Here is an 18,959-nt window from a genome sequence, read left to right as displayed (position 1 = left end):
TTTTTGGTAAACATATCCATAATGTTTATGATTTCTTAAATCAAAGAAAAAAAATTGCAGTTTTTCTTTTTATTCTCGAATAATTTATTCTTAAAAATTTTCTACACGTACCTATATTTTGTACCTTTTATTACACTTACATACATTCATAAATCTTTATATAAATGTAAATATTTTTGTATACTTGTTTGTATGTTCAAAAATATAATGTTTGACCTCTATCAAAAAACAAAATCCTTAACCTCGAAAGCCCCTCTGGTAATATGGTGAATGTAAAAAATAATAATAATATAAAATATTTTTTATTTTATTTTTTTTCTGATTTTTTCATTTTTATTATAGTACAAGTTTACTTTATGTATAATATACAGTTTATGTATAATAATTTTTTCATTCATACAAGTATACGAACAGCCATACAACATGTTTGTTTTTCATGTAGAAAGAAGTAAGATTAAATCAAATAGTTTAACAACAAGCACATTTCTTTTTTACTTTTTTAAAACGCAAATTTTTAAATATTTCGATTTCTATAGTTAAACAATTTTATCTTTTGTGTAAATTGTAATTTAAGTTGATGACAAAAATTAAATAGGGAATTTTGCGGCTTGTCAAGTAACATCATGACACAAACCTTAAAATCTTGATATATGATAATCTTTAAGCTTTGACTTTGCGTTGTTGATGCAAACAAAATGTTAATTATATGTCAATTGTAAAAATTTTTTTATTTGCAGATGATTGTCAATTATTTGATATGATTAACATATTATTATTATTGTTAAATTTTTGACATACTATACGTGTCAAAAATTGACATACTACGTGCTAAATTATGAATTTATAACGTAATGTGTTTGGCAAGCAATGAATCTCACATTTAGATTTATCAATTAGCCGCTGACTATATGTGACTAAACACTTTTAAATTATCTTTTTTTTGATAGTGCGTGAAATCTTGAGGAGGCATCTCAAGAAGGAAGGGAAGAAACAATATTAACCGTATACAGTTTGTAACACTCCGCTTGACACGGAAATGATTGATTTCTAAGAAATATTTATAAGAATCTCTAAAAAAATATTAAGAATTTTCGAGTAAATTTACGGACCAAGTTAAATTTATAAGCACATTTATTTTCATTTATGTTCAAAAAAATATGCTGAAAATATGTACATATGAACATACATACAGATGTTCATATGTATACGCAAAAAATACAGAGTAATTCTTAATAATAGAGTGAATACGAATTACCATTAATAATACTCAACAGGTGTTCTTGATTATAAACCAAAATGTATTGATATATTATAATAGTAAATATGAGAATACGAGTAGATGCAGTAGATATACTTGGCTAGACATATACGTCCAAACATATATACATACACATATTTTTATATACAGTAAGTACATATTTAAATATTTTATTATTTTATTCTGTGCCACGTACTAAAACTTTTACAAAGTTAAGAGAGAAAATTGTAACATTTTAGTAAAGTTTTTATACAATAAAAGGAAAAAAATAAAAGCTTACATTTTATATACATACATACACACATCTATATTATTTTTAGAATAGTGCAGAAGGTATAAAAAATATTTCAAAGTTTATTGAATTGATTTTGTCACGTAACACACAGGGAAAAAAACTTTTTCTCTTCTTCCTTTTCTATAATAAATTTTCATTTGTTTTCCAAGTCCCATTATCCTTATATATACGTACTAATGTAATATAAATTTACATGTAATATTGTATGTAGATATTCTAGCAATATTATTATTGATATAAAAATATTTGATAGCTTACCTTATATATTACAAATATTTTAATAAATATAAATGGTTTGATATGAATATATAAAAATCGGCTTTCTATTGAAAATAACATTAGTATGCTTTATCAAAATTATAATCTTAACTTTAATTTATATTATATATGTGGAATAAATGAAGAAAGAAGCAATAAAACTAGGAAATTTAATAATAAAACTAGGGAAATTTTCTATTTTACTGAACAATAAATACAAAAAAGAAAATTTCATTCAAAAAATTTATATTATTCTCAAAATAATAAGTAGCCACAAACTAAACTAGCCATTAAGAACTCTAAATCATTTGAATTGACAACATTTTAGGAAATTTTTAGTAATGAAATTGAGAATTCGATTTGTTTATTAACTTTTTAAATGGTCCTAATACCAAAAATAGTTTGGAAGACGTTGATATTTGGAGAAAATTGTATAGTGTCTGCACGTGTAAACGTACCCGTAACGGACGAATCGTCCCATTAATGTTTTTTGCTATGGTATTGTTGGTTTTGCTATGTCAAAAACTTCGCTCAATCTTTGTTGTGTACTTTAAAATGAGGATGCTGCCATATACTTAATTAATATTCTAAAACAAGTTGTCATTAAATTTTCTATGGCAACTTTTAATTTGAAATTAATTTGATAATACTCAAATATACGGGATTACACAATATTAATAATTATAAATTCAATTAACATTGATAATAAGTGAAAAAAATTGTAAATTTATTTTCATAAATATTCGAAGGGTATTATAAATTTGTATTCTCCATTTGTTACGCTAAAAAATAAATGTTTAAGATACATATTCGATGAAAATTTGGTTGTGATTGTATAAGTTCTTATAATAGCTGTCATACTAATTCAAAAATAATTTGCATTTAACCCATACAAATTACAATATGTTGACAAATAGATTACAACCAAGTTTAGAGGTAGGACAATTTGTTTATTGTCAAAAAGCTTTCGAAAAACATGAATGCTACTCGTAGTATCAACGAGTTGACTAGATCAACTCTATTTTTTCACATATTTTAACTTATTACACACAATACATTTATTTTCATTGTAATAATTACATTTTATAGCAAATATATACAAAAACAAAGTAACATGTTAATTATTATAATTTATGTAGGTAGTCGTATATCTTGATTCATCATCATTTTCATATCTAGTGTAAATGCCATGTTTTAATCTTTTTAACATAATATTTTTTTTTTCGGTCACATCTCACTAATTAAATTATTTACAGTCTACTGATATTCTAATTACAATATTCTGTACTAAAAACAAATTATAATTATTATGAAAATAATTAACATGTATAACAACAATGTTCTTTCTATTTAAATAAGTTTTTGTAATATACAATGTAAGGATATAAAAATTTATGTGCATACATGTATATATTATGTAGATGTGCATTAATACATTCGGTTGGGTATATTTGATAATTGTGCAAATTTTCGTTAATTATATGGCTGAAATTCTTTATAGACAAAGAAAAACTATTTTCAATTTGCCATTAAGAAAAGAAAAGGGTAAAAATTTTAAAGAAAATTAACAAAAATTTTTGAATGTATAGGTTTTCGAAATTGTTGTTTATTGAAATTGACAATTTTTACTGTTATTACTTCAGTGATTTCTAATTTTTAAGCACAAAATGGATGTTTCGGTTTATTCCTGCGGAATTTTCCATCCCAAAAAAACGTAATTCTAAAATTAACACAAATCTATTAATGGTTTCAGTACGCGCTCAGTGTAATTGGGTTTAAAATATAGGCTTGAATTTAAATTTCCGGTTAGTAAATGCTTAAAGCTCTAAAATTTTTGTTGATTTTTTGCACAAAATGTCTGCTACATTGTTAGACTTCAAAGTTTTCTAACACTAAAAAGACAATTTTTTAAAATGTTTGTTTATTTTCTCATTTAATTAAAAATTGTTGCTGTGTGGTGAATGAATGCAATATATTTAAAGTGGTGAGAAATGTGACAAACAAGTGACATATAATAAAACGATAATAACAAAAGTTAAAAATAAGTGAACGCGCATACATTTCGGAAAACAAATTTATTTTCGCTAATTCTCAATATGTTTTAATAATTTTTGTGAATTTTTAATAATTTAATCAGTTTTACATAACAATTCATAAATATTATCAATATAACAAAACCGGAATGTATATTAGTTTTCTTTTGAAAGAAGAATATGCCGTTCCAACATTTTTATTTACTTGTATTCGTAAGTCAAAATATTTTTTATTAAACAATCATTAATCGAATTTTTTTTTTTAAATTTGACACTGCAATTTAAATTAATTGAATTAATATAGAATATATAATGAATACTTCCATGACATTTAAAATTTTTAGATGAAGGCAATTTGTTCCTCTGCATTATTTGGTACGGCTCAACACACGTTCTAACAATCTAATATTTTGTCACCAGGTATTTTAATATTCCAATATTATTAAACAAAATTTATTAGCATTTTTATTAAATATGGTATTTTCTGATACATCATGAACATAAATACAAGAATATTTGCATTGCAATTGGAACATGGGCTTAAAATTACAAAATTTCCATAAGAATAAATCAAAAACGAAAGGAAATTTCAAAATTTGGAATTAAATTTTTTTTTCTGTAATTTTAAATTACAGTGATTTACATAAGATACGAGATTGTAATCGTATATTAACAATAATTATGTAAATAGATGGCGTAATAAGTACGATATGCAGATTAAAGCAGTCGTTGCGATTAAGAGCATTATAAAAATTTTGATTAATCAATGCGAGGGGTAGTATTGAAATGAATCGGATCTCTAATATAAGTGTGTACATATGTACACACTTATATTAGACATGTATGCATAATAAACTTTAAAAAATAAAATAGCTTAGATCATTTCTTTAACATAAGTTGAGTCCATATATTTGCCGCCGAGCAAAAAAAAGTTACAGAATTAAACAGCGCGAAAGAATTAAAGAATCTAGTCCTATCAATAAGAACGAACGCCTACTTGCTAACAACAAATATCAAAACTAATAAATGGCAAAACAAACAATGCAAATATTGTCAAAATAAAATTTTTGTGACAGAACTTTGGTAGGTCCAGAAACTAAAACGACCTGCAATATTTTATTTTCGCTGTATACAGTAACAAACACGGGCTGCTAATGCAATTGTAACCTAGCATTGCTGTAATTCTTCGAATTATCCGGACTTCTTTCCCTTTACTCTTTAATTTTAGATCACATATTTTTTGTTATACCTTTCATCTTTCATTATTATTACAAAATTATCTATCAGTAAAATGACTGTATATTTGAAAATCAAAAGAATGACTTGATTTTAAAAGATTATTAAATAAATTTTATTTTTTATTAAAAAATTATTCAAATATAGGCACATACATACATTATATTTATTATCTAAACCCATAATATCAGGTGTTTTGTAATAGGATGACTAAAAAAAATTGAAAAGCAGACGAATTTATTAAGGGATGTAATAATATTTTAAAGCAGAAAAAATTCTTTTAGGATCAAGTCAAAAATTGAATATTACGTTACGATACACGTATAACACATATCAAATCACTCATGCGATAAAAAGTAGAAGCCATAATATAATAAATTTTTGTCTTTCTTTGTTCTGTCAGTTTGTATCTAATCATATTTTTTTATAGGGTCTTTTGTTTTTAATTTTTTTTTCACAGTAGGTTCTTAAAATTATATTTATTTTTATATAAAAAAATCAAAAAGAGTCATTAATTTGTAGAAGAATTAGTGGAAGTAAAGACGTCTCATAATATATACGGATTCAGTTCTGCTGGTAGGCAATTTAAAATATTAATATTGTACTTACAGGTTTTTATGCGAAAATCAATGTCGGTATGCTTCTCATAGATAATAAAATTAGTGCATTTGCTCATCTAAGTCATGTTTTGTAGTTCATTACCGAAATTCCTTTGCAATAATTTACTCCAAAAATTACTTAGTACGAAAATTTCGCGCAGATTTGAAGATATACCTTGTATGTAAATTCACCGTTATATTTTATTTTTTGAATCTAACATCAGTACGCACGCTGTATATTTTGCTTTTATAACAAAATTATAGGTTTTGTATGATATCAAAATATTAAATAAAAATCACTTCCAACAAGTTCATAAAAAAAAATACAGTGACTTTCAAAAATTTTGATGACATTTTGTGACATTATTGTTTCAAACAGTGTTAGATTTAAGAAGATTATGACATCCAGTTAATTTTATGAGAATTTTATCGAATTTTTTTTTAAATATAAAGTGAAATATATATTTTTTCGTGTAAAATGTTTAATCTTAAATAACTTGTGTCTCACAAGCTGGTCCTGCATGTGTGGCAACATTATTATGAAATTAATAATTATTTAATTAGATTTTTAAAGCATAATTTGAACCGATCGATAATTTTAAATATTGTTTGAAGATTAAATTATATTATTAATTATACTTTTATCGAAAATTCATTCACGGATTCAATAAAATTGAAAATGATAATAATATAGTCATCAAATATACCTATGAAGCTTTATTTCTCGAATAGACCCAAAGAAAAAAAATCGAAAATTTATTTCACATAAAAATTCCAATTTTATTTTCCATTTTAAATAAAATGGGAAATAAATTTTCTTTTTCTTATACCAATTTATAAATTATCTTTTGAAGATAAAGCAACATATACAGCGTGCGTACATATACGTATGTATATTGCGGCACAAACGTACATTATTGAGCGTAAAAATAATATTATACTTGATACTCATAACACTTGAATAAATAATTGAAGGATATGAATTGGATTTATAGATATACAAGGGGTGTATGTGCGCACATTGTACATTTGTACATAAATACATATTTTATTAATAAAATATGTGAAATGTAGATACGTTATGTTCTTATATGTAGTGTAGACATTCTTAAATTGTACATGACTTTCTTTAATTACATTGGTGTTGTATATTCTATTATTATTGTTGACATTCAATATCAAGGACAAAAAAATTATATGTATGTACATATGTATGTATGAAATATTTATTGAAATTAATATATTAGGTATACATACGTACGTATATGTATGTACATATTCCGATTAAATCGATACTAATTACTTCTTTGTTTCATTTCTTTTCTTAATAAAATGTATGTAAGTACGCGAGCGTTCCTTTTCACTGTAATTATAATTTCAATTTTTAGAAAGTATTTAATTTTTCATAAGAAAATTATTATTGTTTTGGTCAATAATTAGTGTTAGAATGAAGAGAAAACAAAATGTTCTTATTAAATTTTTAACTATACCAAAGTAAAAATTTAACACGCATTCTTATGTCTGGCTGCCCAGGTAAAAATTAGTGAGACTTATACATTTTAATATTCAATTGTTTTATAGTGCAAAGAATGGACTAAGTCCGGACCAACTTAATTAAAGTTTTTTTTAAGTGAGCTCTATGTGAATAAGCCAACAAAAAATTCAAAGCTGTTATGCTTCAGCGAAATGAAAAATTCTGTTTCGAATTTTTCTGCACTCAGTGTTATGTTTCAGTGAAAAATTCGAAACGAGTTTTTCTGCACTCCATGTGACAATATGTGAACGAGTTAATGAAAATTTTGGGTTGGGTTTTGGACAGTATTTATTATATTCGGAAACCCATTTTTACATTTACTGCATTTATTAATTTTCTGCATGGTTTGTGTCTTTAATAATCCAAGAAATGGTTGGAGTCATAGATAATGCTTACTTTTAAATACATGTTGTCCGTGGATAGAGTTACGATATGTACTTTCTTCTGATTTTGGTTAGAAATGTTTTCAAACTGTTACTCTACGTAAATGAAAATGTTCTTTTTCAGAAACTATTGATTTAACTTTGACTTGCTTAGTTAAAAATGTGATCAAAATTTTATTTATTTACGTTTTAATTGATTGAATTTTAATTACGATGTTTACATAAAAAAAAGGGGTTCAACTCGTAGAATTTCAATCAAAAATTATCACATTTTCTAATTAATTTTTATTTTATTTATTATTCTAATAATTCTTTCCCATATTTCAATTAGTGTGCTTGTATTTATAATGTGTGTGAGAATAATGTGTTTGAAAATTAATTACTAATTTTGTTTCTTCTAGTTCACATATACGTAAATTAATTTATATTTTATACAATTTAAGTAATAATTTTATATTTTTATAAAGAAGGGCGTTAAAAACAATTCACGTGCATACAATTTTAGTGGTGCTTTATGTTGGAACTTATGATTTACAACGAGAAAATGAAAATTGAGACCCTGCCAATGCTCTTTGATCCTTATAAGAATTCGACTATTTTTATATCTGTTTAAAGTGGAATTACAATGGAAATAAGTTCATAAATTCATGAAAATTGGCTGTCTTCAGAAAATTAATTTTAATATTTCTACTTTTAATACAAATTTTTGATATGAACCTTGTCCGTATGAAAACAAAATATCATACAACTTAATTAAAAATATTGTGTACAAATTAAAATTACATCATTAAAAAAATTAATGTACAACTATTTTAATAGCTCAAAATAAATTAATTTAATTTTATTACATTTTAGGCAGATGTTGAAACCAGAACATTAATTTTGCGATTGCATGTTTTCTCTTTTAATTATTTTCTTTATATAGTTTGTAAAAATACTTACGTTATGGCGGAAGCAATTTGTGATCGCTCCCATGTACAAAGGTTGTGTTTAAATATAATTTTTTTTATTACAATATTTATTCAAAAATAAAAAGAATGTATTAATTTTAAAAGAAAAGATATTGGCATGCTTCAAAATTAATTTAAATTCTGCGAAAAGGGATGCAGAATTTACAAATATGTTTTAAACGTAGAGAATCTGCATTATGAGCACGTGATTTTTATAAATAAATTACATTAATTTTTAACATTTAACATTTAATAATATTAATATTTCAAATATTTTATGCATTGCCAATATTTGATTTACAATTAACGATGACATTATTTTGGCAAAAAAAAATATTATAAAATTATTTCTAAATAAAGTTAAGACACAAGATTATAAAATATAAGAAATTTTGTAATACATAATAGATTTTAGTTGCACCTTAACCTGGCTATGCTTCATAACGAAATGTCAATAATTGATTTTTTAAATACAATTTGTGTATTTGAACGTTTACAATATTATTCAATCGTATTTAAATTTTATTGCTATGAATTCTTTAAATTAATTTTTAAATTTTGAATGCCATCAAAAACGTCTCCTTCATTTCATCTCAATTTGCCAATTACTTTGCAATCCTCAAAGTGTTTAGCGCCCCTTTTAAACTAACACGTTCTCTCTCTCTTTTTGAAAGCCAAATTTAAATGGTATGCGTTATGTATAGTAACAGTGTAAACACCGGCAGTGTAGCGTGCGGCGTTTTATATTTATTATTATAAAAATATGATTGACACCGAACCCTTGGAATCGAAACTTCGTATGTGTTGTTGTGTGTCAATTTCGACAATGTAAATTTTGACAACCGGTTAGTTTTAATAATGAGTATACAGGAGTGATGTTGCAAAGGTCGTACGAATTTTTGTGTTACTACTTATATAATAATAAGACAGTTTATCTACTGCTAATATTTGCATTCAGGAGAAGTACGATTCAAGCCGTTTTTAAAAGTAACTTTTCAGATTTCAAATTTGATTACTACATTATCACAATTATTTAAATTTTTGTACACTAAATTTATTATTATTCCCAAAAAATCCTTGATATTTCTGTTTAACGTCAATTAAATTAAATTTTGTTATTTTTAGTATTATTTGCCAGTTTCTCAAAAACAAATAATACCAAAATTTTCTTATAAAATTTAAATTTCCTTTCCCAAAAGTCTAAAGAATAAATGTCCCAAGTAGGTGTGTCGGCAGAGAGAAAGAGAGTGAGATGTTTTATAAAATTTTCTTCCTTTAATTTTCTTTATTTCAGTAAATTTTTTTATATGTACACAAATTTTATCTACTTGGCTTTTTTATGGCTTGTAAATGTCAATTGTATATATCTAAAAAAATTATAATAAAAATAATAAAGAAGGAGGATGATAATAAAAAAAAAAATAAAATTTGACCCTCCGAATAAAGAGAATTATTGACATTCTTTATGAGAAAAAATAAATTTATTTGTTCAGACATCTCTAAGAGGTCTTTTGTATAATAACAGTAAATTCGAACCTCTGGAGAATTCAATATTTTCTTGAAAATAATAGAAATAACCAGGTGTCAGTATTTTACGGTTTTTCAAACCGAAATATATGCAATAGAGATCTGTCTGGTAGTCAATTTAGAATGGTAGTACAAAAATCGTACAATCTATGTGTTCCCGGCAACGGATATATGGACAACAAGTTTGCCGATGTTCTGGCGTGAAATTGATCCGCGCGTGATTTCGTGGAAACACTGTCTTTCTGTGCCTTCTCTCTTTCGTTGCCATGGTTAGGCTTGTTTGCTTACTTCACTCGCAGTGCGGAACGCAAAAGAGTACCATCATGCAAAGGTATTTTTTTTTCTGGCGCGCCAAGGTATTGTTGGTCTTGCATTGTTTTTTTTTCTCCACTTCCTAGATAATATCAATTGTTGTTCTAAACGAAAAGGCACAAATAAGACATACATATTATTTCAATTACGTTTTTATAAAAAAAAAAAATAAATAAAATAAAAAAATATTTCAGCATGGTAAATTGAATAAAATTTTCATGTTCAATTTTGGATTCAGAATTACTGCCGGAAGATCTGTTGCAATTTATAGGATGACGCAAACAAAAACCCAGAAAAAATGTAGGTATTAAATAGATCAAAATAAAAGTGAAAAGTATAGAGGGCGCCAACATTTTTAAAATTTTGTATGAAATCTTGAAAATGTTCAATTTTTACGATAAGTAAAATGAGTTTTCTGAACTCAAACACAAATACGTCTTTATGCTACCTAATTTAGCACAATAATAAATTTATTCGGACCTACAAATTTATCAATGGTTGAAATTGAAATATTAATTCTATTTTAATAAGATATTTATTTCATGACAGTTTTTATAAGACAGTTTGGTAAAGAATACCTCAAATCATTGGATAAACAAGTAAATTCTCGCTTAAAATCGTTTTATAATGAACTGAAGATTCACGACTTTAAGCAAAATGAGGTTATACCTAATTTTTAGACTTCTTTTAAATTTGCGGAACCAAAGTAAGGCAACGATACCAAAAATTTATGCGAAAGAATAATGTATTCATAATTTTTAATAACCCTGTACCAATTTACATGTACAAATAATAAACAAAAAAAGGAAATAGATTTTCATAAAAAGTCGTAGATATCCTTACAAAATATTTTAACTATTATATAATAATATTAAAAAAAAAAAAATAAATAAAAAAACAAAAGTATAAGTGAGGAGATAAATCTTCAAATATTTGAATAAAAAACGGCAAAAATATGCAGAATAATTCCAAAGGCGAAGAGAAAAAAAATTTCAGCACATACCAACATTCATGTACAAACTTTGCGTTGCTTGTATATTTAAATAACGTATAAGAAATGCTCTGACATTATGATCTACTTTTACAAATGAGACACAATTTAACCAAATTGAATTGTGCGTAAGGACATTCTTATAGCATGTGCGAGGAAGCTTGTATCTAAGAGAATTCTTTTGTTTATTAAAAATTTTTGGTTTCTATTTCATTTTCACAAACATATTTTTCATAATTTAAGTACTTACCATAAGCTTTTATAAAATGAATTTGAAAAAAAAAAACAGATGTTCCGTAAATTTGTTGAAAATAAAAAATGGATATAGGAAAAATGGTGGAAGTGGAAAATAAAATGAATTTTTATTTTGTCATTATACTCTTGACCTTATTAATTTGGCCCTATTCAAAGTGAAAAGAATATTATTTTATATGGAGTGCCGAATTGTTTATGTAGAGAGCAGTTTATATCCTGTGTATAGTATTCATTTTTTGTAAATCTATGTATTGTCAATGAATTTTCCTGAAAATTTATGAGTTAATCGTAAATAGGAAAGAAATGTTAGAATTTATTGTTTTAAGAAATTTAGAGCAATTTCAAATGTAAAAATCAATTTTAATAATAAAAATTTGTAAAATAAATTTACAAAATTATTTAGGTATTGAAAAGCTATATCAAGATTTGCTTTTACCCCAGCCTAAAATACCCTCAATTTATTTATGCCACAAATTTGTAAAATTTAAATAAATTATGAATTTGGAGAAAAAAAATTCAAAATTTGCAAAATTTTTATTAAATTTTGCAAAAAGTTTGTCTTGTATCTAAACGCTCTTGAATATGAAAGTGAAAAATTATGTTGAGATGAACTAAAAAGTTGGTTCCAAAGTTTTTTTTTATTTAATTTCGTTTCACGTTTAAATTTCGTTAAATCTGAAAGAATTTGATAAAATTTTTTAAGTGAACGCTAAATAAATTGTAATTTCAATTGAATTTTTAGCTTTATTATAGCTTTAACATATAATGAAACTTGCTTGCGAGCAATGTGATATCATATAAGTGTATCAGCATATTTCACGGACTGTCAGCAAGCGATAAGGGCGCGTTGGTAGCAGAGATGTCTATTTCTAGAAGGGTGCGGAATTGTAGATTTTTCAACGAGATGGTGCAATCGTTCGAAATTGATTTGATTTGGATTCCGGAGCATACCAAAATCCAAAAAAATTGCAAGGCGAATGAGTCTCCGAAGCATGGAACGACTCTTATGCGATCAGACGATGCGTCTGAGTACGTACAAATTGTTACTACGCAATGCGGCAATAGAGAAAACAAACATAATAGTAGATAATTTTGATCTAAGCTAGATGTGCGTCCCATTATGGATCTAATGTCTCTCCGATGAACTTTCTTGAGTCACATTTATATCTTCTTGGGTCTACTTACGGATCTGGAGAACATAAATGTCAGGGGTTTAAACCAGTTCATAAAGGACTCAGGCTGGTTCAAGTAAGGGTGTTGATATGGAGATCCAACGGTGTTACAACGAGTCTATCCAACCTTAGTGTATTCTCTGAAAGCTGCGTTAACCTTACCTAACTTAAAGTAACATGCAATGCGGTAATTTGAAGTAAAATGATTAGACGTTATAATAGTAAACTTCTAGCACGAATATAGAACTTCCTTATGAGTTTATAGAAAATTTTTGATAAAATACGGAAACGTTTATATTTTTAAAATTTAGGAGCTGCAATATTTTGAGAAGGGTGAGAAAGGTTCAAATGTGAATGTTTTTTCTTTATGAGAAATTAATTCTTCACACTCTCTTTCATATGGAATTGCAAATTTAAAACTTAAGGGGTGTAGAAGTTTTATAAAAATAGACATCCGAATGGACGAAAAGAGCAGAGGCAATAAACACATAGCATTTTTTTCAACTGTTTTTTAGAAATGTGCTAAAAAGGAGAAAAATGTTTCAATAAGAAAATTTAGTTTTCATTTCTTCACATATACCTTATTTATTTCATTATAGCCTAGAGCATAACAATTTAGTAAATGGAATTTTGGAATTAGACATGAAATATTCATTAAAATGTTAATAGTATTGTTCTTGGTAAAAATCCTCTTATAACCCGATGTGTTTGGCTAAAAACTAAAATTTTGTTAATAATAAATTATAATTTCTTATAATATTTTTTGGATAATTCGGTGGGACTAAATCTACAAAGGTATGCATGTGTAGTTATCACATATGGCAGTACACGTAATATAATTAACACGTTTATTCAATTAAACTCTGAAATTTCCACTGAAGTGAATTTCTTAATAAGTACAATCAATACTACACTAAATTTATCTCTATAAACATTTCCAGGATAATATAAAAAAAGGTTATTGCAATTAATTTTTTAAATAAATTTTAATTGAAAATTTTTATTGCATGTTGCCAAGGTTTAACACTATAACTTGATTAGGGAATTAAGGATATAGAATTTGCTCTGTTATTCGTTAAATGCAGCCCACTTGTATAAATTCTTTTACTATTTTTACAGTCGTAAATTGAAATGGAGAATATTTTTTTACACCAATTGTGATGCAAGAAATCATCCAATAGTGTAATGTTCGGATAAAATCGATAAAATCGAAGTGTATATATGTAGGTACTAGTATTTCTGTGTATATTTCAATGCACTGTCACGAAAAGCAATTTTTTCACTTGTTACACTCTTTAAAGTATGCTTCAATAAAATAAAATTTCTTACAAAATAAAAGAACTTACATTGAACATGTTGTTTCTCGAGTCTTATATAACACAATCTACATTGCACACAACCCGATATAAAGTATTATAAGCTATTTGAAAGTCAACTATAGAAAAAATTTTATTATCGACTAGCATATCCTCTTTAATTGAATTTGAACACTTTTATGTTTATACGTACATTTATACGTGTTGTTTATATTGTAAGATATGTGAAGCTTTTATCGTACTAGAGAAAAATACCTTTTATGTACAAATAATGTCATTTCGTTGCATTCACTTATGGTTATATAAATAGTATCAAGCACAATTTTTCACTTCTTATTTATATTTTATTTTCACAGAAATTTATATGTACATTCACAATAACTTCCAATATTTCATTATCTTTTCCAATAAATTTGAAATTTAATTAATCTTAAGCAATCATCGACATTTCAATATTAATCTCACATCATAGAGCGTTTTAAACACATTAGCTTTTTTATATACACAGTTTTCGTTCTAAAATGTATATGCTTCCCCAAAAACACGTTATTTTTTAGGTATGACCTGAATAAATCACAATATCAGGCATTGAAAATTGCTCCCGTTGGAGCAAATTTGTGTATATAGACCAAGTTCATATACAATTTGTTTATATTTATTGCTATTATTCCGATTAGTTAAAATCTCATGGAACTATTGTATATAAGCAAAAATATCTGAAGGACATTTGATGAAACCTTTCTAATATAAATCATTTTGAATAACTTTAAACAGAAGTCAGATAGCTCTTGTAGGGTAAATTGTAGATTAATAATTGGAATGATAACGGCATGAAAGGTCTATTGTGCTCTTTCCTTATTGGCCTTCCACACTTTCTCGGGGCCCACTTTTCAAATTCTCCAATTTCAAATTCTTCCCATTCGATAGGGATAACGAATAAACGTGGTATAAGCAAAAAGTGGTCTCCGCTTATACTCCATTTATACACGGTAACTTTAATTCAACTCGCTGTTGGATCCTCTTAACATTTCCAAATAACTGTCGAAGCGTTACAACTTCAACTCCAACACTATTACAGCTCCTTGATCGAAATATACCGAATCTACCACTTGCAGAGTACATACGTGACTTGGACAGAAAAAAATGAGTAGAAAGTTATTCATCTATCGTCAAAACCACAAGACATTTTAAAAATATAAATATGGATTTAAATATAGTATTATTAATAGTTTTAGATAATATTTTATTTTGACAATTCAATTTTGTATTTGACTGCAAAAATGCACTTTCTTATCATAGTAATCTATTCACCCTTCAAAGAGTAGACGATTTTTATGCACAAAAATTAATTGTAGTGTAATTACTTGAAATGCGCTAACATTTTCTTTTGAAAATAACAAAAATTGTTTAAATAACCTTCATGTAGCACAAAGTACTTAGTCATTATATTTTTTTCACATATTTGACAGAGCGTTCCATAACTTATTCCAATTGCACAATTTGTTTTCCTCACATTCTCTAATTCAAAAGTTAATTAAATTTAATCAACATTCAATATGCTGTCCATTGAAAGGAAATCCGCAGTTATTTAATCAATAAACTAACTGTAAATACATTGATTAAGTACAATATTTTGGCAAATTTTACACAATTTATCAGCGTAGTTTGGTAAATTATGTCATCAATACCCATAGTAGATAACATTCACAAATTTTAATGAAAAGCGAAAATAAATTCCAATGTCATCTTGTACATAATTTTTTGATTTATTATGCCCCGTTCTCCTCTCCTGTATTTTTTCCGCCCTTCTTGTAGATTTTTCTTTGTTTTGGCGACCCGCTTTTATATTTTTTCTTGCAATATTTTAATAAAATTTCACCTTTTTCGATTCAACCTTGATTTCATATTTTTATTTATTTTCTTTTTTTTTCAGCTGAAAATTCACATCTGGATGATTTATATACAAGATATAGACAAAGATTAAGAAAATCACTGTTCATCTCTGGATTATCAATATCTTTGGTAGCATGTGTTGTGTCAATCATTTTAAGTTCTATAAAGGATCAGGTGAAAACAAAAGAAACAAATAATTTTTTTTTTTATAAAATAACTTTGTATATGTATATAAGTACATAGTTGGTATGGAATGAAAATCTAGAAAGAAACGAGAGCAGTGTGGTGAAGAGAAATGAGTTATAAATAAAACTTTACAATTCATTTTTATAAAAGAAATGCGAAAAAGAGAATAAAAGACGGGAAAACTTACTGCAAATAAATAGCATTGGGTGCTCTTATAAATTACAAGATACGGGTAAATTACGATTGCAAGCAAAATGGTTTGATTTTGCAATATGTCCATTAGATTATGGTTGATGTGTATTTCATTTGCAAACACTTGAAAAAATTTAACTGCTATTCACGCAACTTTCCTTACAAAAATTGTTATTCCTGTTCGAATATTCCAAAATAAATATGAAATCGCAGTTGTCTATAGCCTAGAATTTTTGGAATAAAGTGGATTTTTCGAGAAATCAACCAAAAATTGTTATTTAGAAATGTGTATTTCTTACATTTATGAAATAATTGAAAATTGTTTAAAATTAAGATGTTCAAATAGAGGAGAAGATTCGGGAATCTTTAACTTTAGTAGATTTTAAAAGCCAATTCAATATTGTAAACATATTCACTTATATTCCACAACTTTTGAAGAAGTTTTGAGATATTGAGATCCAATGGGACTCCTCAAATTTTTGGCAAAACTGGAATTCTCTATACAAAATTTTATTCGGTATTCCTGATCAAAAATTAAAGTTGTTTTCCATAATTCTTGGATTTTATTAAAAAGAAAAAACGTTTTTCCAACTATAAAGGACACTCCTGCAATATTTTTTATATTTTTTTTTGTGAAATTTTAATTTAATAATTTCTTTTTCCTTATCCCTTTTCTTATATACGTTGAAAAAAAAGGATGCGAAATGAAAAAGAAAATTTAATCTATAAATTTAATCTCAATTTCATTTCATTTGTTTTTTTTTATTAATTTTCTCTCTATCACAGAGTATCCTGCATTTAATATTATTAGCTGTAGCTGGTATCGCTTCAGGTAGCATATTAACAGCATTACAATTTCCTGCTGTATTAAGTTCACCATATGCTGCTTTAGCATTTGCATTGATTACAACTTTAGTATTGGGTACAACAGCAGCTATTACTGGTGGACCATTGGCACCATTACCATTATTTGCTGTAATTTTGGTAAGTTAAATATATTAGAAGATAGAAAGTATAGAAAAAATTAAATTAAAATTTTATTTCTTTTTTTAAGTCCTTTATCGTCTTTATTTTACCTTTTTCTATAAACAAACTTTGAAGGAATTTTAAATAATAATTTTTGCTAGTTTTCATAAAGAAAGAGAAAACTGTATTAAAATTTTAATTTTGAATTTTTTTGACTTTTGACAAAGAAAGGATAATTAAGGAATTAGAAAAGAAAGTATGAAGGTTATTCGTATATTATCATAGCTTAAAATGCGAAATTCCTTAAATGAAATTTAATTGCAAAATTTTTTCTTGAATTGCATATTTATACGGGAAAATATAAGAAATATTCTCGGTTTAAATTGTTTTAATATTCAACCATCTATATTTAATTCAATTATTGTATTTAATAATTTATTTCAATTAAAGTTTATGAAAAGTATTTGAAATAGTTGGGTTGAATAGATTCAAAATTCCCAATCACAATCATACATGTATATTTCCACGTTTCAAACACAACAAACCTAATGTATAAGTATGATTTCACACTTTTGGGCATTAAATATTTTAAATTGCCATTATGATAATCTAAAATAATTATTTTTAACACAATTTGAGTAGTTCAATAAAACTTTTATAGCTTTAAAACAGATTACAAATTGTCGTATAACAATGATTAGTAAGTGTTCTTGCACGTATTGAACACACAGAAATCATTAGCAATAAACCGTATTTTATTGGAGTCTAATGAAAGATTTTCTTGAAAATAATTTATTTTCGTCATTTTGGATATTTTAAACGCTTTATCAATAATATAAAATTATAATAAATTTTTTTCTCTCTTCTGAATGAAAAACTGCGTATTTGTATGTGTCTTTTTTAATATGCACGATGCTCTTAAAAATTAATGAGCATTTGGTAATAAAATAAAATGGTTGTGCGATAAAATATTTCATTTCACCTAAACACAAATTCATATAGGCATGTGTTGCGAGTTTTATTTCATTTTCCGATATTTTCTCTCATCTTATTCGTGAATTAACATTTCATATCGCCGTACAACTAAAATCAAGGCTTGTTCATATTTCCTGGAATATTGATGAGACCGAACATTTCCTGGAGTATTGATGAATTTGAAGAAAGAAATCGACGTTCAGGGGATTTTATGTTTTGCAATGTGAAGTTTCAAATTTAGCAGTTGGGTGTACATTGGGTGGACAAAATATCAAACTTTTTATGGTTAAATAGATAAAGACATCATAAAATGACAAAATAAAGTTTTTCCATGCCAGTAATTATTATTTTATTCCGGCACACCAGTATAACTATCATTTAGAATCCTTAAAATGTTAAAAAATTCTAACATTATCATTTATTAATGTAGAAAATAATTTAGGACAGCACCATTACAACCAGTTTCTATAAAATTAAAGTTTTGACACCTACATTAATGTTTCATAAAATTGAAAGTAAAGTAGGCAAACTTTTATTTTAATAACTTTCTTTCATTTTCGTTGACAACACTATAATAATTAATATAAGAGGCTGTAAAATTATTTCCATAAATAAAAGTAAAAACTTA

The 18,959-nt window shown here is 25.9% G+C and overlaps 1 protein-coding gene across 5 annotated transcripts in view; it reads left to right on the top strand.

Moving 5' to 3' along the window:
* LOC129613622 (adenylate cyclase type 2) overlaps window positions 1-18,959 on the top strand; it is a 120,838-nt gene that overhangs the window by 55,807 nt on the left and 46,072 nt on the right. For 4 of the 5 annotated variants that reach the window (XM_055527756.1, XM_055527758.1, XM_055527759.1 and 1 more), the window contains 2 exons: window positions 16,053-16,186; window positions 17,177-17,374. In XM_055527756.1, coding sequence (XP_055383731.1) covers window positions 16,053-16,186; window positions 17,177-17,374 — 332 coding nt within the window. Of the gene's footprint in view, window positions 1-3,970; window positions 4,058-16,052; window positions 16,187-17,176; window positions 17,375-18,959 lie in introns of those variants that run through there. The other variant, XM_055527757.1, reaches the window with a different exon arrangement.

Source organism: Condylostylus longicornis, unplaced genomic scaffold, assembly GCF_029603195.1.
Source record: "Condylostylus longicornis isolate FDR11 unplaced genomic scaffold, ASM2960319v2 ptg000084l, whole genome shotgun sequence".
Taxonomy (NCBI): Eukaryota; Metazoa; Arthropoda; class Insecta; order Diptera; family Dolichopodidae; genus Condylostylus; species Condylostylus longicornis.
Note: the sequence above shows the minus strand (reverse complement) of the source record. Positions and strands in the feature narration are given on the sequence as shown.